Source organism: Crinia signifera, chromosome 8 (assembly GCF_055691185.1).
Source record: "Crinia signifera chromosome 8, ASM5569118v1, whole genome shotgun sequence".
Lineage (NCBI taxonomy): Eukaryota > Metazoa > Chordata > Amphibia > Anura > Myobatrachidae > Crinia > Crinia signifera.
In genome coordinates, this window is record NC_139224.1 from 75,767,454 (window position 1) to 75,791,901 (window position 24,448).

General features: G+C 46.0%; 1 protein-coding gene across 2 annotated transcripts in view; it reads right to left on the minus strand.

Annotated features, from left to right (window-relative positions):
• Window positions 1-8,032: 8,032 nt before the first annotated feature.
• Window positions 8,033-24,448, minus strand: part of MYH9 (myosin heavy chain 9) — a 111,647-nt gene continuing 95,231 nt past the window's right edge. For both annotated transcript variants that reach the window (XM_083156678.1, XM_083156677.1), the window contains exons 36-41: window positions 21,555-21,643; window positions 21,277-21,400; window positions 18,867-19,075; window positions 16,083-16,191; window positions 15,598-15,770; window positions 8,033-9,134 (exon numbers count right to left, since the gene is read on the minus strand). In XM_083156678.1, the coding sequence (XP_083012804.1) occupies window positions 9,020-9,134; window positions 15,598-15,770; window positions 16,083-16,191; window positions 18,867-19,075; window positions 21,277-21,400; window positions 21,555-21,643 (819 nt within the window). In that variant the 3' untranslated portion in view covers window positions 8,033-9,019. The remainder of the gene's footprint in view (window positions 9,135-15,597; window positions 15,771-16,082; window positions 16,192-18,866; window positions 19,076-21,276; window positions 21,401-21,554; window positions 21,644-24,448) is intronic.

Consider the following 24,448-nt stretch of genomic DNA (forward strand, 5'->3'; position numbering starts at 1 on the left):
GGCCTGTTAGAACCGTGTACCACGACCGGCGAGGCCAGTCCGGAGCAATGAACAGCACTGTCACCGACTCCCGTTGGATTCTCTGAAGAACCCGAGGGATGAGAGGCACTGGAGGGAAGATGTAGAGGAACTGATCCGTCCAGGGTGCCGTGAGAGCGTCCACAGCCACTGCTTGTGGATCTCTTGTCCGAGCACAGTACCGGGGCAACTGATGGTTGTGTCTGGAGGCCATCATGTCTATCTGCGGACAAGCCCACCGACGAGTCAAGGTCTGGAAGACCTGAGGATTCAGACACCACTCTCCGTGATGGACATCTCGGCGGCTGAGGTAGTCTGCCTCCCAGTTTTCCACGCCTGGTATGAAAATGGCAGACACGGCCCCTGTGTGCTCCTGCACCCAGCAGAGAATCCTCTTCACCTCTCTCATCGCTGCACGGCTGCGAGTGCCCCCCTGTTTGTTTATGTAAGCCACAGCCGTGGCGTTGTCGGACTGCACTCTGATGTCCTTGTTCCGGAGAACAACTTCCGCTTGGAGGAGGGCATAGTATACCGCTCGGAGTTCCAGCACATTGATGGACATCTGTGCTTCCTCCGGGGTCCACAGTCCCTGGAAGTGGAGACCCAGCATGACCGCTCCCCAGCCCCTGAGGCTGGCGTCTGTGGTGAGGAGCATCCAGTTGTGTATGGCGAACCTCCGTCCCTCCTGCAGGTTGCTGGAGTCGAGCCACCACGCCAGTGATGCTCGAGCCTGATGGGAAAGAGAGATTCGTTGATGTAGAAAAAGGTGCGAACCTGTCCACTGGCGGAGCAGACACAGATGGAAGGGGCGAGATCGAAACCGCCCGTACTGCACCGCCTCGAACGTGGCCACCATCCTTCCCAGCAGCCTTGTGCAGAGGAGGACTGAGACCCTCCGATGCTGCAGCACCAGGCGAACCGATTCCTGCAAGGACAATATCTTGTCCATGGGGAGGAAAACCCTTCTCTGGACAGTGTCCAAGGTCATCCCTAGGAACAGAATCCTCTGCGAGGGGGTCAGTTGCGACTTCTGGATGTTGAGCATCCATGGGACTCCAGAGTCTGACGTGTCAGGTGGATGTTGTGTAGCAGGATCTCTTTGGACGGAGCCTTCAACAGGAGGTCGTCCAAGTAAGGGACAATGGTAACCCCTTGAGCCCTGAGTATCTCCATCATGACAGCCATCACTTTGGTAAACACCCGTGACGCAGAGGAGAGGCTAAAGGGAAGGGCTCAGAACTGCAGGTGACAGTTCTGGACGGCAAAACGCAGGTATGCCTGGTGAGGGGGCCAGATAGGGATATGCAGGTATGTCGATGGATACGAGAAACTCCCCAGGTTCCAGGCCTGCAATGACTGACTGCAGAGACTCCATCTTGAAGCGAGTGAACCGCAGAAACGGATTGAGCTGCTTTAGATTCAAGATGGGCCTTACTGAGCCGTCCGGCTTGGGAACCAGAAACAGGCTGGAATAGAATCCCTTTGCCTTTTCCGGGACTGGGATAACCACCCCCATGTCCCTGAGCTTTTGAATGGCAGCCTGCAACGCCCTGCCTTTTTCTTGAGAAGCTGGCAAACCTGTGGGAAAGAAACGTAGAGGAGGAGGCAACAAGAAATCTATCTTGTAGCCTACTGCCACCAGGTCCTTTACCCATGCGTCCTGGCATGACCTGGCCCAAGCCTGATGGTAAAACAGCAGCCGGCCCCCCACCCTGTGCTCCGGACAGGGACTGGGAGAGTCATGCCGAGGGCTTTGAGGTAACCTTTGCATCCAAGATTGGTGCGCTGGCTGAACCTCTGCCTCTTCCTCGGAAGCCTCTGGAACTGGTAGCCGTTCCCCGTGACCTACCCCTGAATCTGGGGGTGGGCCAAAATGAACGAAAGGACTGCCCTCCAGTAGTTGGAAAGGACCTGCGTGGGGGAGGGGCTGCTGTAGGCAGGAACTGTGACTTACCCCCCGTAGCCTGTGAGATCATCTTGTCCAGCTCTGGACCAAAGAGCGCCTCACCAGCAAAGGGTAATGCTTCCACCGCTTTCTTGGAGTCGGCGTCCGCATTCCACTGTCTCAACCAAAGAGTACGGCGAGCTGAAACTGAGAGGGCAGAGATACGAGCCGCCAGCATACAAACATCTGAAGAGGCTTCTACTAAGTAGCCTGCAGCCTCACGTATGTGTTCCACTAGGAGCAACATATCACAGAGGGACCTGAGGAAATATCCTATTAGCAGAAGCCAGTCTAGGGGGAGAGGGTGCTGGGGAGTCTGCATGTAATGCTCTAGACCAGGCATGTCCAACGTTGGCCCTCCAGATGTTGTGAAACTACACATCCCAGCATGCTTTGCCACAGTTTTGCTATTAGAGAATGCTAAAACTATTGCAAAGCATGCTGGGATGTGTAGTTTCAAAACATCTGGAGGGCCAACGTTGGACATGCCTGCTCTAGACAGACCCTCAACAGCAGAGGTTAACTCTGCCTGCTGATCCCTGGCTGCATCCCTGTCTTTTCTGGCTGAAGATAACTCAGAAGCCAGCTGAGAAATCACTGTGGACAATTGAGAAGCCCATACAGGAATATCCTGCCCCGCCGCTGAAGGAGGGGGGACTGGGGCTGCAGCACATGGGGGACATAAAATGGCGCCCTCAGCGTGTGGGGTGAACTTAGTGCTGCACTTCTTGCAAGCAATCTTTTTAGGAGCCCCACCAGCCATCATACACTCAACAATCTTCCACAGAGAGGAGAGAGTGAGGTTAAGCACCGGACAGGAGAGGAGGTTTAGAAAAAATGCAGTCTGCCACAAGCCCGATACGCGCACTGTATATAAATATAACTTGCGCCGGCTAAGGGACCTTTTTGGACACAGTCCAAGCCGCCCTGACCTCCTATGTCCCGCTGTGACTCACTGTACCAGGGTCACTTGCACTTTACAGATGCCTCGAGGGAGCCGCGGCGCTGCTGCTTCAATGACTGCCGCACCTATGAAGAAGGAGGAAGCGGAAGTACCCAGCATGCCGCGCTCCGTGCTCTGCTCCTCACTAATGGCGCTGTATTTAAAAGTGAGCTGCCGCGTCTTTCTCACTGAATCCCCCGCTAACAGGGGATCAGTGTTATACTTACCCCTGCCTTGGCTGTCGGGTGCAGCGTGCTGACTGGTCCTCGAGGCACGCTGCGTGCAGCGGCGACGGGACCTCAGGATCTGTGGATCCTGCAGCCGGGTACCGGAGGCGAGCTGTGTGCAGCTGCGACCGGACCCGCCGACAGCGCCCTCGTCGCAGGCAGGTAGGGACAGGGGGCTACCTGCCTGTCCTCCTGCTGATTGCAGATCATAAAATTAATTAAAAATAAAAAAGCCCAGGAGTGAGCAATGAATGCACCCAGCTCCCGTAGGGCACATGCTAAGACTGCCTAGGAGAGGAAGTAGAAGGGGAGGAGTTAGTCACTGTTAATTTATTCTAAAGTGCCCAAGCTCCCTGTGGTTGCCTTCTATTCCCCACTGTAACTCTCCAGGGTCACCTAGTGGAGGAAAGAGAAAATAAGATTGAATACCGGCGAACTCTTCGGATCCACTCATCTCATCCTAGAGATCCGAACCCCCACGATCTTACCTGATGCGAGGCCGGATCCGAGAGTTTGCCGGTTCCCGCCATCTTTCAGAGTCCAAATCGAGGCTAAAACGTCATCATCCCGCATCGGATTCTCGCGAGACCTGGGGATATATACATGCTGGGGGGGGGGAGGGGGGGGGGATGATTTATGCAAAGGGGGCTGCTGCTAGTGCTACAGAGGGGGCTACATTATTTTAATTAAGTAAAAAAAAATAAAAAATTTAATTACTGCTGCCAGTGGCCAGTATAAGTCCAGGGTGCCCGCATGTGTGCTGCATCAGTCCAGGGTGCCCGCATGTGTACTGTATCCATCCAGGGGTGCCCGCATTTGTGCTGTATCCATCCAGGGGTGCCCACATGTGTGCTGTATTTGTCCAGGGGTGCCAACGTGTGCTGTATCAGTCCAGGGGTGCCCGCATGTGTGCCATATAATTCCATGGGTGCCCCCATGTGCTTCAGACCAGGGGAGCTGCCCTTTTTTTTTTTAAATGAAAATAAAATAAAGTGTTTTTTTTTTTTTTACTGCAAGGGCTGTTAAATGCGCTATAGTCCAGGGGTGAGCCAAGCGTGCTGTATAATTCATGGGGTGTTGCTAAGTCTGCCTTATAATTCCAGGTGTGCTGCTCTTTTTTATAATTCAAAGAATACAAATTTTGGTACTTATGTATTATCTGGGCTCCCATGTTAAATGAACCCCATTTTTTCATACCCGTACTATCCAACTACGCATGGAGTTGATTATATATAGTGTGGCGAGCGCAGCGAGCCACCGTGCCCGAAGCGTGGCGAGCCCCGCGAGGGGACGCGGTCTCATAAGAAAAACGGGAGCCCAGATATTACATAAGTACCCAAATTTTTACTGCAGGAATTTATCTGCCGTATAATTCCATGCCTGCCGCCATGTGTGCCGTATCAGCCCAGGGGTGCCGCCATCTGTGCCATATAATTCCATGTGTGCTGTATCAGGTCAGAGGTGCGGCACGTATTATCTGTGCCGTATAATTCCTGGGGTAAGCAAAGTGTGCCGTATTAGTCCAGGGGTGATGCCAAGTGTGCCATATCAGTCTAGGCGTGATGATAAGTGTGCCGTATCAGTCCAGGCGTGATAAGTGTGCCAAATAATTCCTGGGGTGCTACAAAGTGTGCTGTATTAGTCTAGGGGTGATGCTAAGTGTACCATATCAGTCCAGGGGTGATGCTAAGTGTGCCGTATCAGTCTAGTGTTTGTGCCGCCCACTTGTGTGGCTTATCATAGTTATCCAGCTACTTCCGTGCAATCTTTTGGCCTAAAAACAATATTGTGAGGTGTTCAGAATAGACTGGAAATGAGTGGAGATGAATGCTATTGCGGTTAATAACGTAGGAGCAAAAAAAACCCAAATTCAGCGATTTTAGTTTTTATGCTTTAAAAAAACAAAAAAAAAAACAAAAAACAGAAAAACAGAACCCAAAAAATCCAAACAAAACGTTTAGGGGGTGTTTTGGCAAAACCCATTAGAACCCAAAATACAAAAAGTGGCCAGTGCACATCCCTAATATACATGCACTGCTGCCATCTTTCCTACATACTCTGACAATTATTCAATGACGCTCTTATACATACTCTCTTATTCATATTACACACATGCACTGCCGCTCCCATTCATACACATATTGCCACTCTCATTCATACTACATACACTGTCGCTCTTTCACATATACTGTACATGGACAGCCTCTTACAGAAATACACTGACGATCTCATTTATTCATACATGCACTGATGCTGTCATTCATACATACAATAAGGTAGTTTACAGACATAGGCGAATCTAGGGGGTGGTCCGAGGGTGCACAGGACCACCCATTAGCCTGTTTTGTAGCTGAGGGATGGGGCTTTCTAGCCCCTTGGGAACCGGAGATACAGCCAGGCAAAGCTGGAACGTTTTCCCTATACGATAACACGGGACCCGCTAATTCCGACCCCCACCCAGTTCAACGGCTGCCAGTTCCCCCTTCGGCATCACTGAAGCTCAAGGTTGATCTCAGTCGAACCCAAACGCTGGGCCTTAAATCTGATACCAGGCTGGATCCATATGGGTTAATTGGTTCCAGGGATATTGAGGTTAAACTTTTTTTTTTTTTTCATTTCTTAAATGTAATTTCATGACTGTTTATGTTCTTTGAGGGCAACAGCCCAGTTTCACGGGACCAAAATCATTCAAAGCCAACTCAAAAGTTCTTCAATATGATACTGGTCTCATGTAAATGGGTCAGTTGGTTCCGAATATACAGTATAGCTGGTTGGTTAAAGGGGGGTAGGGAGAGGGGAGTGGTTGTCTCTCCCCCTCACACCAGAAAATGCAGGGACTAGGCTGGTGTATAAGGGGTCAGCCTGGGAATCTCCCTGCATGATCCTGAGACCATATTCCCGAGTAAATCCCTGCATTTTCTGTTGTGAAAGGGGTATTTTTTTTAAACAGCTGTGACCTGCAGTGCTCTGAATACAGCCGGGCAGCCCCCTGCTCTCTGCCCAGCTGTCAATGACTGTCACCCCTGCAGCTTCCACTCAAATTCTTCTCTCCACTTTCACCTCAGCCCGCCCCCCCCCCCCCCTTTAATCATGTGGTGCCGGCGCCCGGCGTGCTCCCCCGACGTCACGCACAACAGCGCGCACAATATTTCAAATGTCCACTCGGCTAGAGGGGACACCAGGAGGGGAGTGGGAGCGTGCTCTGCGCTGCACTCTGCTCCTCTCCCATAGAAGCAGCTGCACCGCTCTCCATCTCTCCCTGCAGCAGCAGCAGCGAAGGCTCATATAAAAGTTTACAGTAAGTGGCTCTTTTGGGGGCATTGCTTAAGGGACACTACAAGTGGCGGTATGTGGGTGCATTACGCATAATGTGTGGCTTAATGTGTAAGGGGCATTACGGTGTGCAGCATCATGTGTAAGCGGCATAAGGTGTGCAGCATCATGTGTAATGGGTACTATGGTGCGCGGCATCATGTGTAATGGGTACTATGGTACCATCAAGCAAGAACCCCCTAGCAATAAGCAGGTAGGTAAGCAGCAAATATGTAATGGGCATTATGGTTTGTTATATAGTATGTAATGGGCATCATGATGTGTGGAACAATGTGTAATTGGCATTACAGCGTGTGGCTTTATGTGTAATGGGCATTACTGTGTACGTACCACACCCCTTTTTGTGATGCCACGCCTCCTTCCCGTGAGGCCACGCCCCCTTATTGTCGCGCAAAAGGTCTCACTGATGTTGTGTCTAGATCTGGGACCACCCATTACCATAACTCTAGATTCGCCTATGTTTACAGATGTGTCCTCATACAGTGTTGTTGGAGCCTTGTTTCATGCACCTGTCTGCTATTAACTGGCCCCTTTTTTAATATCATTCATACACTGATGCGCATTCATACATACACTGCCAATCTCATTCCTATACATGCACCAACGCACTCATTCACACACACACTTGTTCATACTGTACATATATACATTTCACCCCACCTCTGCAGACAAGCACACTAATGAGGCCTATACATGGTGAGACGTGCTAGAGCAGTGGTTCTCAACCTCAGGACCCCCCCCATCAGTGCACGGTTTCCATGTCACAAGGCAGGTGCACTCATTCACTGACACATTTTAAAAGGTGGAGCTAATTATTTCACCTGTGATTGTGTGGAGACCTGGAAAACTTGCAATGTTGGGGGGTCCAGAGGACCGAGGTTGAGAACCACTGAGCTAGAATGTTCTAAGCAATGCTAGATCGCTATGCACACAGCACTGCATAGCTATGTTCCACTGAGGGATCTGTCCGGGTCAGTTACTAGATTTATCGAGCATGCTGGATATTAATCACTAGGCAACATGGATCGCTATGGCCACTACACACGGAGTGATGTAGGGGCATTTTTCTAAGCGGTCTAGTTAGATTTCTTAGAAAATGTCCTCAAATTTCCTGTTTGTAGGCCCAATAAGACCCATACCACCTTCCCCCAAGGAGTTAGCTGTGTCCACAACCCATCTTTTCAAAATTGTACACCTCAGACCACTTTTCCTTTTACCCTGGTTCACCTTCCTCCACTTCTCACTTTAATCCTTTACCATACGCTTCCTCTTCTGCTGGAGGTGATAGAGTCCTGCTAGCCGCCACCCAGAAGCAATGTTAAGGAACCAGAGGATGGCAGGTAAGCACAAAAACTTCAATGTTTCCCCATAACACTGTGGTCATGGGTGAAAAGCTTGGCGGCAGTAACATTTTTTCAGTTTTATTCAGCGATGCTTCCCCATATGAAATGCACAAGTATCCATGTCCTGCTAGCAAATTTAAAAAATGCTTTGTTAAGTAAAGTAATGTAATAACTGCTTAAATACTTGTAAAATCTAAACATAAAATAACCACACTGGGAAACATTTGCAGCAAAATCCGTATTTATTACGTAAAGCAACAAGATGGTTGTGGTTTAAGAGCTCTTGACTCAGACACAACCAGGTTGCAGTATAAAGGCACTTTGAATACACAGGATAAACTGGCAAAATGATACCAAACCCTTCACAGATGTTAAATTGGGTTGATTAGAGACTAATTCTGATTCTTGTGAGTTTTGTATAGTCATCTGGATAGATTCTTCTAGGCAGGAAGTGATGCATAAAATTGCATTTGAAAATGGCGACGATACAATAAAGTGAGTGCATAATTATCTGTTCATATAAAGGGTGCAGTACAGCTATTTCTCCAGTTATATATTTATAATATAGTTTATTTATCCCTCAGGTACATCAAGTATGCAAAAGACATAACTAATGTAAAAAAACATGATCCATAATTCTGATTAAATATTTGGTCCTTAAATGAATTTCCAATAACAACCAGTGGTTTATGCCCTTTCCGGTAAAGGTTTATAGGGACTACCATTTATGTTTAATTAACCCCAATAGTAAAAAGGCAGAAATGGAGTCAGAGACTGAAAGTCAAAGATTAAATCAAGAAGATTAAATAAGTTCCTCTAAGCAGACTAAGCCTTTCAGAAATAAAGTTTTGGCATAGACAAGTTATATGTAAAACTGTTACAGTGTTTACAGTCTACAAATCCATTCTGGCTGTCATTATTTGAAAGTGCAAACTTTGACTACCATCTTTAAGCCACAGCAACCAGAAACTGCGACTCAGATAATGTGTAAAATGATTGCTTTCTGATCACATAATGGCTTTGTAATCTTAAGAAAAACAATAAAGTGAGTTTCCTGCAACTCTGTCTTTTTTCTCTACAAAAGAACACAAGAAAAAAAAAAAAACCTTCCCCTCCTAGGTAGGTATGGAAAAAGTGTGTCTACATTAACAATTGTCTGAAGCAGGAGAAGGCAAACAGTAATTTTTTTTTCTTAAGTGTCACAGAATTCCTATTCTGTAGATTTTGAATTTCCAGAGTCAGGTTTTCCATCCAGGTCATCATCGGAAGCATCATCAACGCCTTTCCTTCCAACACGCCTTGTAATTAAAGGCACATCACCGCGCCTGTACCAAAAAGATTAAAGGACAAAAATAAGTATGGACAGCATCAAACAAACCATTAAAATAATGTAAATAACCCTTGCAATTCTCCCACCTTTTTTTTTATAGCGCCATCTGGGTTGGTTTCTGCATGGCATAAGGGCAAGCAGCTCTGGTACAAGAATATTGACTGCTGCAGTGAATTCTATTTGTTGATAACTTACAAATGCTCAAAATGTGGCCATTGCATCTGGGGATCTTCACTTTGAGTTAATTAAATTATCTCACACATCAGTTTTTTTTTTTTTAAACTAGATTTTAAGCAGTTATAATTAGGCCCCTTGTAAACTATGGGTCAGTTGCAGATTCATGAGTGAACAGGGTGATCACCTCCCTCCCTTACCATACAGTCACACCCACTAATGCTGTGGCCCATACAGTCAGCACGGTCATTACTGTAGACTGCTGTAAGCCCATCATAGAATGCTGCCCACCCCCCAGCCATTGTATTTCTGCAATCCCTCACTATGACAACACCTGAACTCTCCCCCTCTGCTTTCAGAACCAGCATCTGTCACTATCACTGCCTTTTATATGTACAGAAGAAGCAACTCCTCCCCTCCTCTGGCCTGGATTTGCTCACTCTCCCAGCTCCTGCTCTTCACCCTACATTGCCAGGCTGGATCTCAGTGACTTGGCTACGATTTGGTCTGATGCTACCTGATTGAGGGATCGGGCCGATAAATAAGACGAATTCCGCAAAATCGCCAAAACCTGGTGGTATGAAAGCAGTGCCTCAACTCACAGGATCTAGATCGTCCAGTCCCTGGGACCAGCGCAAGCTAAAACCTGATTTCAGGCCCACAACATAGTATTAACCACTGAAGGAGAAAAATCTATAGCCTTCGAAGCTGGGCCTCAAATGCCAGGTCATTAAATCCAACCAAGGAAGAAGGCCCTTGTGTAGAAACTGATCCCACAGCCAGCTCAATAGAGCGAAGAGTGACAGCTCAGATCAAGCACGTGGTTCAGCAGGGCAGCCTTCAACTACCAAAAATCCTGTATCAGAAACCACAAACAAACTGAATGACAGGGAGCAGAACGTTCGTAAACGGAGCTGAATAACTAGAGAATGAGGAACTTCCCAAATGGGAGCGTGAAGTTATAAGTCAGTGATTTCGAATAAAGCCAAATATTTGTTGTCCTGCATGTTAAGGATTGCAGTTTGGAGATTTTACCCATAGTGGATAAGCACAAAAGAAATAGACTCAAAGCAACCCTCATATTTCTTGTCCAGCAAGTTCTGAAAAGATTCAGATCACTGAACTAGCTTTGCTAATCGAGCCACCAGGTAGACTTACCACATAATCTGCTGGAACGGGATACCGACATGAAAACTTGTAAAAAATAGAAAGCTTTCCATCTGGTATTGGCTATGTCACCAGAATAAAAAAAAAGGTTTTGAGAGAAACAGGGTCATTGCCAATAATGTGACCTCCTGCTTCCATTTGGGTTTCCAAGTCCAAGCAGTCAAGAGACTGCTGCACAGCCACAATGATCCTCAAACCCGTGACCAGAGGATGGATCTAAAGCAGGACTGGGCAACACCGGCCCTCCAGATGTTAGTGAACTACACATCCCAGGATGCCTTGCATCAGTTTCAGCATGGCCACATAGCAAAACTACACATCCCAGGATGCTTTGCATTAGTTTTGCTATGTGGCCATGCTGAAACTGATGCAAGGCATGCTGGGATGTGTAGTTTATCAACATCAGGAGGGCCGGTGTTGCCCAGCCTAGTCCTCTAGAAGAATTGTGGAATTAGGAACTTCGACTACACCCTTCTCAGAGACCTCCAACAGACCCTGGGATGACATTCAAGGATTCTATAAGAAATATTCCAAATCCTTAAGCTGTACGATCCAAGGTTCTAAGCAAAGACTGGTCTGACACCAACTGAGCTGTTCCACTCAGAGTAATGGAAATTAGACCCAGCAGGAAAATTGGAGTTATGGTAGACTAAGGATGGTTAATGCCTTTTCCTTGAGGTATACAGTGTCCACAGGAGTCACTTCGGGGTGTGTTTGAAGTTGTGTCTGGAGCACCATCAGTTAAGCTTTTAGTCCCAGGATGCTCTGGCCCACCTTCTGCACACCCTGCCTTTAGGCATTCAGTTTTGCGAGCAAGCCCAAGGCAGGAGTTTGAAGTGGAGAAGGAAGACTGATTTACTTAAGAACACAGTCTCAGTTGTACATTTCCTGTGTATATGTGAGAATAAGTGAACTCAAAAGGCCAGGTGCATTCAGGGTGGGCATCCTGTGGACCCGGAGGAAAAGGAGTTAACGTTGGATACGTCTACCACAACTCCAAATTTTCCTCAGCAGAGTCCACAAGTGGAGAGGAGAACTCTGCACCTGAAGGAATCATCCTGAGAAGCAAAGACATCAAACTGAAGAAATGTATTGACTGATGAGTGCCAGCTTTGCAGAGAGGATATGCTGAAGTTCCACAGTGTGCTGCCCATGAAGGCCCTACTGTCCATGTAGAGTGGGCCAAAACGGGAAGAGTCGCTCTTGTATACGCTTCGGAGATTGTCATGCAATGCCATTGAGCTAATGTTTGTTTTGTAGTTGGTCATCCACTCTTATGAAAGCCAAAGGAAGAACAGGGAATCTGTACGTCTAATAGACGTAGTGCAATCTACATACATATTGAGAGCTCATACCACATCTAAAAGGAGGCATCATACTCGCGTAGTGCACCACTGAAAGTAGGTATGCCATACTCTGCTATACATTCAAGAAGAAACTGGTTTACTTGATTTAAATCAAGGTTTGAACCACCTTTAGCACTTAGACTGATTACTCAAGAGCCAAATCTGGGTGTAGTCAGGGCTCCGACACAGAAAGTCCAGCCGTAAAGGTAGTGGTAACTGATCACCTACTGTGAGTCAGCTGATCTGCATACCAACGGTGGCCTGGGCCAAGTGGTCGCAATGAGAATTATTAGTCCCCCATCCTGCTTGAACTTGCATACGAATGGTATTCGGAAGAACGGAAGGATGATATAGAGCATGGGTCTTCAACCTATGGCCCTCCAGATGTTGTGAAACTACATGTTCCAACATGCATTGCCACATTTTTTCCTATAAGAGCATGCCAAAACTGTCAGGGCATGCTGGGAAATGTAGTTCCACAACATCTGGGAGGGCCACAGGTTGAAGACCTGTGATATAGAGCATCGACAAAAGCCACCAGGGGGGTCTCTTGTCCTTGCTCCAAACGTGGGAAGCTTGGTATTGTGAGGTCCACATCTGGTAGACCCAATTTGTCCACCATCAGCTTTAAGGATTCTGGATGAAAAGATCAATCCCCTGCATGGATGTCGTTTCTGCTGAGGAAATCCGCTGGGATGAATATCGCAGAAATGGCTGGATGATTTACTTCGGCCCAATGTAGGATTCGAGTGGCCTCTGCCATCACCCCTAGACTGGGAGTCCCACCTTGGTGATTTAAGTAGGACACTGCCGTAGCGTTGTCGGACTGAATCTGGACAGCCGTGAAGAATGTTCTGAGCTATCGTGAGAGCTCTGAAGATGGCACGGAGCTCTAACACGTTGCTTGAAAGGGCGGCCTAGCTCCAACGTCCTTGAAACGTATTTCGACCCATCACTGCTCCACAGCCGCAAAGACTGGTGTCTGTGGCATTGAGTACCCAGTTTGAAATCCAGAATAGGCAACCAGAGGAGGGACACCCAAACTGCTGGTGTAAGGACCATGGTCTGAATTTTTATCATGTGCTGTTGTCCACTCAATTTGGATAGTATGAGGCTCTGAAGAGGCGGACAGTGGAACTGTGCATATTCTACCATATTTAAGGTCGATACCATAGACCAGTGTTTCCCAACCCTGGTCCTCAAGTACCCCACCAACAGTGCATGTTTTCCAGGTCTCCACACAGAATCACAAATGATATAATTAGCTCCACCTGTGGATCTTTTAAAATGTGTCTGAATATTCAGTGCACCTGCTGGGTGACCTGGAAAACGTGCACTGTTGGGGGTACTTGAGGACCAGGGTTGGGAACCCCTGCCATAGACCGTTAAACCTGCATTGCCTATATAGACACTCATGGGCTGTGCAGGAGGAGTCAAATTTTATGTTGAAGGTTTGTCTAGGGGTAGAAATATTCTCTGTACCCCAGAATACAACATACATGTACAGGGATGCAGTGAAATAGATCACCCAACTGTGATTCGGCAATAAAACGGATAGTGGTTTGAATATGAATTAGCAAGGTTTCTTGGGACTGAGCAGGTCATCCAGATAAGCCATTATCAAAATGCCTTGGCAGAGCAGAGAACACTGCTGTAGAGAGGTCAAATGGCAGAGCCTGGAACTGAAAATTGCTGTGCATAATCACAAACTGGAGCATCTGCTGATGAGCCGGCGCTATAGGGACATGCAGGTAGGCATCCTGTATGTCCAGAGAAACCATAAAATCCCCAGGCTCCAAGGCAAGGATTATGGATCTAAGAGTCTCCATGCGAAACTTGGGTGCACAAATAAATCTGTTGAGGGCCTTGAGGTTGAGAATAGGGCGATGAGTTCCGTTTGTCTTCAACAAAAATGCTGACTTAAGAGGCCACAATCTTGTCCAACTTGACACAAAAGGAAGTTCTCAGGCAAAAGGAAAGTCTTTTAGAGCTTTTTTGGAATCAATATCAGTTTTCCAAGAATGTAATCAAAGGGTCCGGCCTGCTAAGACTGCTGTGCAGTTGCAATGCAATGCATAAGAAGCCAATTTTATAACATCCATGGCCACCTCACTCGAGTAGGTTTATGTCCATCACATAAGACAACTGTTCCTCAGAGGCATTAAAAAGTCTTAGCCATGGGTTGCCCTGGCTTTTGACACTTAGACAGAAAGCTAGAAAGTAATTTTAAGACCGTGGCGTCTTTTAAGGAAGACATGGACGGAATTGCCAATGTGGACACACGGACTAAGTGTATGACACGAGCATCTAAAGAGGGCGGTACCTCCCACTGCCGACTGGCAGAGGATAAAAAAAAGGAGGAGTTTCTTGGGAACTGCTAGGAGTTTGCCATGCTTCCTGGCATAACTCAAGACTGAATTCCCACTATGATGATGATCTTACTAACCGACAATGTTTAAGCGTCCTAGGTTTAGTTACCGCTGGCACATCTTGAATTTGCACAATGGTACAAACAGCTTGTACCAAGGCAAGGACATCCATGTCGACCAAAGAATTTACTTTATCAGAAAGAGATCCCTTTGAGCCCGTTGCTTATGCATCCTTGCATACCAAAGAAGCCTCAGACTCATATCTGTGCAGGTGACACCTCGGATTGAGCTGCACGCAAAATCCGAGGCATATCCTGCAGGAGCATGGGTGGCATATGCACGGAAAGGTAACCCAAAAAAGGATGAGGCAGTGGAGCCGCTAAGCTGTCAGCAATATGGGAAATACTTCAGCAACAGGAGGCCACCCACTGCGGTTCCTGTAGTACCAACTTGGACCGGTATTCAAGGAATGCAGGGCACATAGCAATTATGACATAGGCTGCCCTGTATCGGGTTCAGGAAAATGGAAGCAGGTGCTCTGGCTTAGGAGCCAAATTTGAAATATCTGGCTGTCAGTTTGATAGAGGGCGGTACATAAGTACAATAATAATGCTCCGATCCCATTCCGACCGATTGTATGTAGATTGTATGTTGATTGGGCCCTTTTCTGTCCTGTTCCGATCGGATGCGTGGCCCCCGCGGGTCGGTCGTTATTCAGATCCTACCTGCAGCAGGATCTGAAAACGAACATACACCCGGGTGCATGTCGCAATTGGATCGGAACTCGTGAGCGGGTCGTCCTGGTGTGTACCGGGCATTAGTGTCTGCAGGCAACAAAAAGTGAAACATGGTGGGGGTTCCTTGCAATTTTGAGGCTGCATTTCAGCAAACTGACCGCTAATTCACTTCACATTCTCAGCATCTGAATTACTTAATGTATTCTGCAGCAGGACAACAAGCTCAAACAAAGCCAATGTCATTAAGACATCTTCAGATAAAGGACAAGGGGTACTGGAAGTGATTATATTGCCTGAACAGAGTCCTTATAGCAACAGAGTCAGTCTAGATTACATGAAGAGGCAGAAGGATTTGAGCAAGTCCACATCCATAGAAGTTCCTTCAAAATGGTATGCAAGCCCCTAGATGAATTGATGCTGTTTTGAATGCAAAGTGTGGTCAAACCAAATTTTCATTTGATTCTCTTGTCAATTCACTTTATTTTTTTTGTTATCAATAAACAAAATAAACTATTAACACATTTTTAAAGCATTATTACTGTGACACAAACAATGAAAACCATAGCTTTAACTGTATGCTATGATGAAAAGGATAAACTGGTGTACTGTGTGGACAGACTTCCCTCTTCAAATAGATGGTTCTAAACAACTGAAAAGATGCTCACCGAAGCTTGCTCTTAAGGGTGTTAACCTCACGGTTCATTAAATCAGCTGTCTCTGTGGCATCTTCAAGCTCACGCTGCAATTTACGCCGCATGGCATTGGCCCGCTGTGCTTCTTCCTCTGCTTCTTCCACCTGGCGTTTTAACTGTTTCATTCGGATATTATTTTTTTCAGCCTGGAAGCAGAAAATAGGTTTTAAATGTTACCCTAATGAGAATCTGACACTCTGGGGGAAATTTACTAAAGGAAATTCGTAAAAAATAGGTGTATTTTTGTATCCAGAAATAGACTTATTTTTGACATTTACTATCCCGAAAATACGGCAATTCGAATTGATAGCACATCAATACGAATAACCATATTTTCGGGATAGTAAAGGTTAAAAATAAGTGTATTTCTAAATACAAACACACCTATTTTTTTTTACAAATTTCCTTTAGTAAATTTCCCCCTCTGTATGACAGTTAAGTGATAAGACTAGAAATACCTGGTCTTTGTACTGTTCAGCATTGCGTCTTTCATCTTCTATCTGCATTAACATATCCTTTAATTTTTTCTCAGTGCGACGGACCTGTTTGCTTGCATTCTGCCTCTCCCTGAAGAAAAAAAAAAAAAAAGCAAATTTAGATTTTTCACTCACAGTAAAATCTTCCTCAGAGTCCATCTGCAGGACGCTGCATCATTTTTGTTGTGTATGTGTGAGCTATGAAGTTTGACACTTAAACAAAAACGAATACCCCTTTCAGACAGAAAAGCAAATTAACGGGTGAAGCAGTTCTACCCGGTAATTTGTGTAGTGTGAAAGTGTCCACCCGGATCTTAAATCCCGGCACACCGACCCTGCTTTTTACCACCCTCTACCAGCACCCAATATGGCATGCGACAGAGTGCTGAAAGGGGGCAAATTTTGCACCATGAGATGCGATCACATTAAGTGTATGGGTAGCATAAAAGTTTATAAAAGCAAGTTTGCCAGCGTAACACCACAGTATTGTCCAAGAGAAGCACCAGGAGGCCGGGCTGGAGCCGCGGTCAGCCTTACACTCAACTCAGCAAGAGTAGTTCTGGACAGATCGAAGATACTTTTTTCATGGCAGCACTGGTAGCCACGCCCAACACGCTTAGTCACAACCAGACTTGGTCAGCTTGACACCCCTGACGAAGTTCGGTTGTGATGAAACACGCTGGGAATGCCTTCCAATGCTGACGTGAAAGAAGTCTCTTCGATCTGTCCAGAACTACTCTTGCTGAGTGCAAGGCCGACCGCGGCTCCAGCCCGGCCTCCTGGTGCTTCTCTTGGACAATACTGTGGTGTTACGCTGGCAAACTTGGTTTTATAAATTTACATGTGAACTTTTAGTCATTCGTAAATTTAATTTATGGTTTACTCATTGTACGTCTCCATTTTTTCGCATGAAATTACCCACTGAAGCCCTTGGCTTGGCTTTTATGGAGGCCGCACGCTACATTGTAGAAAAAAAAAAAGATGGACATTAATTCAAAGGAATTTGCGCAGTTGGACTTTTAGTGTATATGTATATATGCCTATTATAGCCTTTGTCTACAAACACTAACAGATCACCTATGTAGGACAGTGATCTATCATTTCAGTAACATATACAGCAAGATATACTGTACATATAGGTTACATTCAAATCCGCAATCAAAAAGTAACCCAATATAGTTCCACAATACTTGCTATTAGAAGCTTCAGTGTACAAAGAATGACCCAATGCGATTCCCAAGCCTGTAGTGTTTTAGAAGCAGAAAACACTAAGAGCTCAGATACTTCCTGTGCAGTGCTGAAACAGGAACCATGAATAAAACCACCAACACCCCTAGGGCTGTCCAGGGTCACGCACCATGTGAGTACAGGGAGCTGCCTGCCAGACAGTACAGGCTGCAGAGCTGTGATAGGCAGTCAGGTAGAAGCAACCACAGTCTATTTCGATCTGTGTTCTGGAATCCCAGGGACATCAGTTGTTTGGTGACTCAAGGCGCACAGAAGTCCACTAACCTAACTACACCCACTTTGTTTGTGCTTATAGTCTAATTGGGACTAAAAGTTAACTTCTAATATAGTGTATCAAAGTTTATCACGGTCTTTCCAACAATGGTTTATATATATAGTGGAACTATGCAATTTTGGTACTTCTTTACTTTCACGGCGCCACTAGATAGGACAGATAGGATACGATTTGGTATGCGATTTGACATAAGATATCGCATAAGATATAGTATAAGATATAGGATAAGATTTACTATCCATTTCATTACCCCACTATCCACTAGGGCGTGGAGTTGATTTTATGTAGTGTGGCGAACGCAGCGAGCCACCGAGCCCGAAGCGTGGCGAGCCCCGCGAAGGGACACTGATGTTGTTTCAAAGCAAGTCCCCAATATTGCATGCCATTTGCATGCAATTCCATAAAATACATTCCGTGTCCCCTCGCCACGCTTCGGGCTCGGTGGCTCGCCACGCTATATAAAATCAACTCCACGCCCTAGTGGATAGTGGGGTAATGAAATGGATAGTAAATCTTATGCGATATCTTATGTCAAATCGCATACCAAATCGTATCCTATCTAGTATCCTATCTGTCCTATCTAGTGGCGCCGTGAAAGTAAAGAAGTACTGCAATTTTTACTGATGTGAAGCTAGATAGCTATTAGGAGTGCAGCCGACAGGCATATGAGCCTGATCATGAGGCATTTGGTTTAGTATATATATTGGAACCAAATAGTAGTTCCTGGAGTCCCACCGCTGGGCTCTCTCAGGTACCTTCCACTTAGTTTAGTTTCCACAGATAATTTTCTGCCTTATAGGGATCACTTTCAAATAGTACTGCAAACTAACAATCACATTTCTATTAAGGCTATCAAGTATTTCAGACTGGACCTATGCCAACGCGCACGTTTCACTGTCTAAAAACAGCTTTATGAAAGGGATGAAAGGAAAACGGTACTTATGTATTATCTGGGCTCCCATGTTAAATGCACCCCATTTTTTCATACCCCTACTATCCAACTACGCATGGAGTTGATTTTATATAGTGTGGCGAGCGCAGCGAGCCACCATGCCCGAAGCGTGGCGAGCGCAGCGAGCCCCGCGAGGGGACGCGGTCTCATAAGAAAAACGGGAGCCCAGATATTACATAAGTACCAGGAAAACATTTAAGGCTAGCAGGTAGTATTGGCACAAACACTTCTATTTTACATGGTACAGACTGCACCACATTTTTATGACATTCAAACCCTGTAAAATTCATACTTAGTCTCTGTGTCAAGTTGTTCCTCCAGTTGTGCTATCTTTACTTCCAATGCAGTGATTGAAGCCTTAAATTTGGATTTAACAGAGCCCTCCAACTCTTGTAGCTTTGTTTTCAACTCCTTGTTCTGTCTATCTAGTTGCTGGCGGGCATTTTCATTTTTCTGGGAATTGCTTCGCTCTGCATTCAGGTCTGCATTTAGCTGGTCAACCTTCAAAATTGAGAACCAAAGTTACAAAGTTTAAAATATTATAGGCACTGCATGATCAGCTGGATTTATCCCTTAAAATAGAGGTTCCCAAACTTGGTCCTTAAGGAACTTCAGGTTTCATGGCTATCCAAATTGACTGACCTACTAAGTCAACTGTTCTCAAGCACGGATATCTTCAAAATCTGGACTTTAGGGTGCTTTGAGAATAGAGTTTGGGAACCTCTGCCTTAAATACTTCAGAATGCTTTTATTAACTGAATGGTTCTCAAACTCTATCCGTGTCACCCCAATCAGTTCATTTTCCAGGACACCAAGCAGGTGCACAGGTATATTACTCAGACACATTGTAAAAAATCCACAGGAGCAAATTTTCACTTGTGATTGAGGGCCAGATGTATCAAGCTTCAAAAAGTGATAAAGTGGAGAGTGATTAACAACCAGCTCATACCTGTCATTTTTCAAACCCATCCTGTAGAACAGCAGTTAGAAGCTGATAGGCTGGCTGTTTAACACTCTCCATTTTATCCCTTCTTGAAACATCTGGCCCTCTGTGAGACCAGGAACACAAACTGATTGTGGTTCAGAGAACAGTAAAAAAAAAAAAAAAAAATAATGATATGAACCCAATGAGCACACTGGCTAAAGTGGAATGCTTTTCCTTAAGGAACAAACTGTGACCCTGGTTTCCTGCATTTAAGAGAGGCGGAGCATCCACTTAGAGCTGGAAATGTTCACTGCTTAGCATCCACAGTTGATAAACTTTAAAGGTATGAAACGCATTGTGTATAAACGCTAAGCCTTTATATGGCAAGGAAACATCTGACCCCTTTGGGGACTTTAAACTTTTGACTATTTGAGCTGTTAGGTAGATTGGGCATCTGGAATTCAGCCTGCTATACACCTGTGCACTTATATGGGTATGAGCCAGGTGGTTACATTTGTTTCTGTTTTATATAACCTATCGTGGTTTTTATGGTAATAAGTAAACAAATGTGTTTTTGTAGTAAAATTGTTTGGTACTTGTTTCCCAGCACGGCCACAATCGCGTCCATCGTGTACCTTAAAGTTAAGGTACACGATGGACGCGATGGACCCGATTTCCTTTGAAATCCGGTCCATTTTGCCGGGGGCATCGCGTCGGTCGCGTCCATTAACATGGCCCCCGACGCAATGGACTCGATTTTGCCATAGGCTTCAATGTTAAAATATTTTTAACATTGAAATCGGGAGCATCACGTCGGTCTTGTGCCATTATAATGGCACAAGATGATGGACTTGATTAAGTCCATTTTTACATAGGAAACAATGTGAAATGGGCCAATATGACCCATTTCACATTGTACATGGCCCCGTCATGGTTAAAAAGTTACGCAACCCCATTGTGAGCGTCACTCCACGATTGACGCCAACCCGAAGCGTGGCGAGCAAGGGGCGGCGGTGCGCGTCCTCCGACCTTTTCCTACCCCTACTATCCACGTCGGCGTGGAGTTGAGAATATAAAGTGTGGCGAGCGCAGCGAGCCCGAAGCCCCGCGAGGGGACGCGTATAACTGTGAAGTTATGCGCGTGCGCTCGCCACGCTTCGGGCTCGGTGCGCTCGCCACACTTTATATTCTAAACTCCACGCCGACGTGGATAGTAGGGGTATGAAAAGGTCGGAGGACGCGCACCGCCGCCCCTCGCGGGCTCGCCACGCTTCGGGTTGGCGTCAATCGTGGGATGCTGTTGAGGGGGTGAAATTGGGGGTCTGGGGAATACTTTACATTGAATCCAATGTAAAATAGGGTCCCAGGGGCCCTATTCACATTTGATTCAATGTAAAAATCGGGTCGATCGCATTGCATGCGATTTGGTCGCATGCGATGGGACAGACGCGATTTTTCCGGCACGATCAACCCGATACAAATCGGCGTGGCCGTGCTAGGAAACAAGTACCAATTGTTTTATCTTATGACTAACTTAATACATGTCCCATTGTAATTTCTTTGTACATTTGAAGCATAACTATTGCACAAAACTCATTTTGAGAACAAGAACCATACATATCCAACATTTTTTTTATTTTGCCATCTGTTACTAAATGAAGGAGGTGTGTTTTGACAGATGGAAATAACTGACAGGTAAAAGTTTATTGGGAAAAAAGTGGTTGATTCATTTTTTAAATTTTGAAACATTCAGCAGAACCCCCCCCCCCCCCCACACCTGTAGAGTTGCCTTTCTCAGTCTGTCATTGGCCAGTTCCGTGTTGCTCTGTTCCTCCTCTAATTCTTCCTCCAATTGTGCTATGCGAGCATCCAAGCGTCTCTTTTCTTCCAAAGCCAAGGCCCTAATGTAGGTATGCATAAACAAATGAGTTTTGGTATACTATTATGTTAAACATACACAGGTCTATTCAAGAAAATGTAAAAATAAATAAACTGTAGGTTTCAGGGGAGACCAAAGGCAGTTTGTTGATGGAGTGCAGAAGAAAACATTCTTACCCTTTACCACTACTATTTGTAATTTCATCACTCAGTTCATCTCTCTCCTGTTGAGCTTGTCTTTTGGCACGCTCTGCAGCAGCAAGTTCCTGAAATTAAATAGATAAATCAAGTTAGTTACAGACCAGTATATAAAGGCCCCCATACATTAGTCTGACTTGTCCTAGGGACAAGTCGGACCTGATTTCCCCTGCAGCTCCCCGGGAGGGGGAAGCACGATTAGGCACTTGATGTGCCAAGGTTTGCATATGATAAATCGCATGGATTTATCATATGCAGTCCCCGGGGAGCTGCAGGTGGAGGGAGCCGTGCGGGGGACGGCAGCGGGATGCCGGCTAATTGAGAGCCGAGCAGGGAGAGGCTACATGGGGACCCGGGCAGGAGGAAGCTGTGTTGCGGTGGGGTGACAGTGGGAGGCGAGCAGGGAGAACTTGATGACATGACGCTGACTGCAGGGCAGCACCGCAGCGGCGGGAGCCAGGAGAAACAGATAACTTGGAAAAAACGCCCATAGAGATGACTAGCAAGCCATTGATTGGCTGAAACCTCTCTCAGCCAATCGCTGATTGGTTGAGAGAGGTCTCAGCCAATCAATGGCTTGCTAGTCATCTCTATGGGCGTTTTTTTTTTTTTTTTTTTTTTTTTTTAAGTTATCTGTTTCTCCCGGCTCCCCCTGCTGCCTGGCAGCCAGCGTCATGTCATCAAGTTCTCCCTGCTCGCCTCCCGCTGTCACCCCACTGCAACACAGCTTCCTCCAGCCCGGCGCCATATGCAGCCTCCCCCTGCTTGGCTCTCTATAGCCGGCATCCCCCGCCCGCTGCTGTCCCTTAAGACATACAAAAAAAACAAAACCCCTAAAGATAAACCTTTTATAGATTCTAAATTGAACTCCTGAGGAATCAAAAGTTCTAGGAGTTAAGCCTAATAAGAGTCACAGATGTGTGCAGTTCTTTCTGGATCTCATCCATGGCTATCAAGTTTATTCCTAAAAATGAAACATCCACTGCTTCATAATGGGATAAGGTCAATCGGTTGACCCTATAAAAAGGTTGGGTTGGTCAAACACTGAAGGTCGACACCTGAAATAGGTCGACATGGCTGGAAGGTTGATAATCGCAAAGTCAACCGTCAAAACGTTGACATGAGTTTTTTGAGCTAACATGTACCGACCAGAGGTATTTCATGCCCTACCATCCACTAGGGTGTGGAGGGAGAATAGAAGTGTGCCGAGCATTGTGAGCGCAGCGAGCCATGCAGGGGGCACGGTACACCGATACTGTATCCATGCTGACATTCAGGACAAAAAAAAAAAAAAGTGAAAAACCCATGTCAACCTTTCACAATGACCCATACTGAAATCGCTAGTCTCTGCTCGCCTAACGAGCTATACACCACTGTACACACGACCTCTGGTGTAGCTTGTGTGGTAATCCACCGATTGCTGCTAATGCTAGGAGAAGAGCATTGGTTTCAGAGTGCAGTCTAACATGCGGTGCACTTGAGATGGCTGTAGGCATTTGAGTACCGCCGGGAGCAAAAAGGCAGTCTGGGCAATTGGCTCTGCCCCCCCAACTATGGCGCCAATTTAAATGGTGCTGTGGACCACTGTTGGAAACCAGCTTTATAAATGCTTGGTGCCCCGCTAGTTGGGGTTAGGCAGACCACTCACCGCTGCTGGATGCCCACCTCTCAGGAGGAGCTCTGAAACACAACACCAGCTCCTGAGGCACTAATCTAATTGGGCCTACACACAGTGTGATGTGCACAAGTGATCTGAGCAATGTGGATCGCTCAGCACAGTGATGGTCAGTGACTGTATTCACGCAATGTGAATAAATGCAAGGTTATGCACCTTGGGAGACATAACCAGTGTGCTAGCTATAATCTCAGCAGGGTTGCTTTGGGTATATCAGAACTGGAAAAGGATCTAGGAGTCCAAAGTGATAACAAACTGGAGTGTAGTGCTCAGCGTCAATTCTGGGCCCCGCACTATAAAAAGGACATTCTAGAACTGGAAAAAAAAAATACAAAGAAGAGCAACAAAGCTAATAAAAGGGGTTGGAGAATTTAATATATGAAGACAGATTGAACAAATTGGGATTATTTATCATAGAAAAGACATTTAAGGGGAGACATGCTAAACATGTATAAATATATCAGGGGCCAATATAAAGAACAGTCAGGCAACCTCTTCACTTTGAGGAAGGACTCTTGGACAAGTGGGAATGAGTTTATACTAAAAGGTGGCCATACATCAGAAAGATATTGTACCCAATCATACAACCTCAATTGATTGTAAAATGGATTGTATGCAGATTGTGTGCACATATTGTGTGTCCAAAAACCACCAACGACTTCCGGGGAATTGAAGGGAAATTGGCACAATCATGAGCGCAATCGATCTTTCTGATGTATGGCCAGCTTAAAGCACAGGTTCTCAAACACTGTCTGCAGGACACCACACCGTGCATGTTTTGCAGATCTCCTCACAGAATCACAAGTGACATAATTAGCTCCACCTGTGGATCTTTTAAAATGTGTCAATGACTAATGAACGCACCTGCTGTCTGACCTGGAAAATGTGAACTGTGTGGGGTTCTGAGGACCAAGTTTGAGAACCCCTGGACTAATTTTGTTCCCTTCGAACTAAACATTTTTTCAGCACAGCTACACAGAGCAATATAGTGTAATTTTCCAAGTGATCTAGTCAAATCGCTTAGAAAAGGACACAAAATCTCTACTTGTGTATAGCCCCATAAAGGCCCATACACATGGGGCGATTCTAGGGCTATTTTTAAGAGGGGATATAGTCACTGGGTCACCATCACGTAGGTCGACATGCAGATAGGTCAACATGGGTCTGTCATTTTTACTGGTTTTTGAGCCGACAGGCG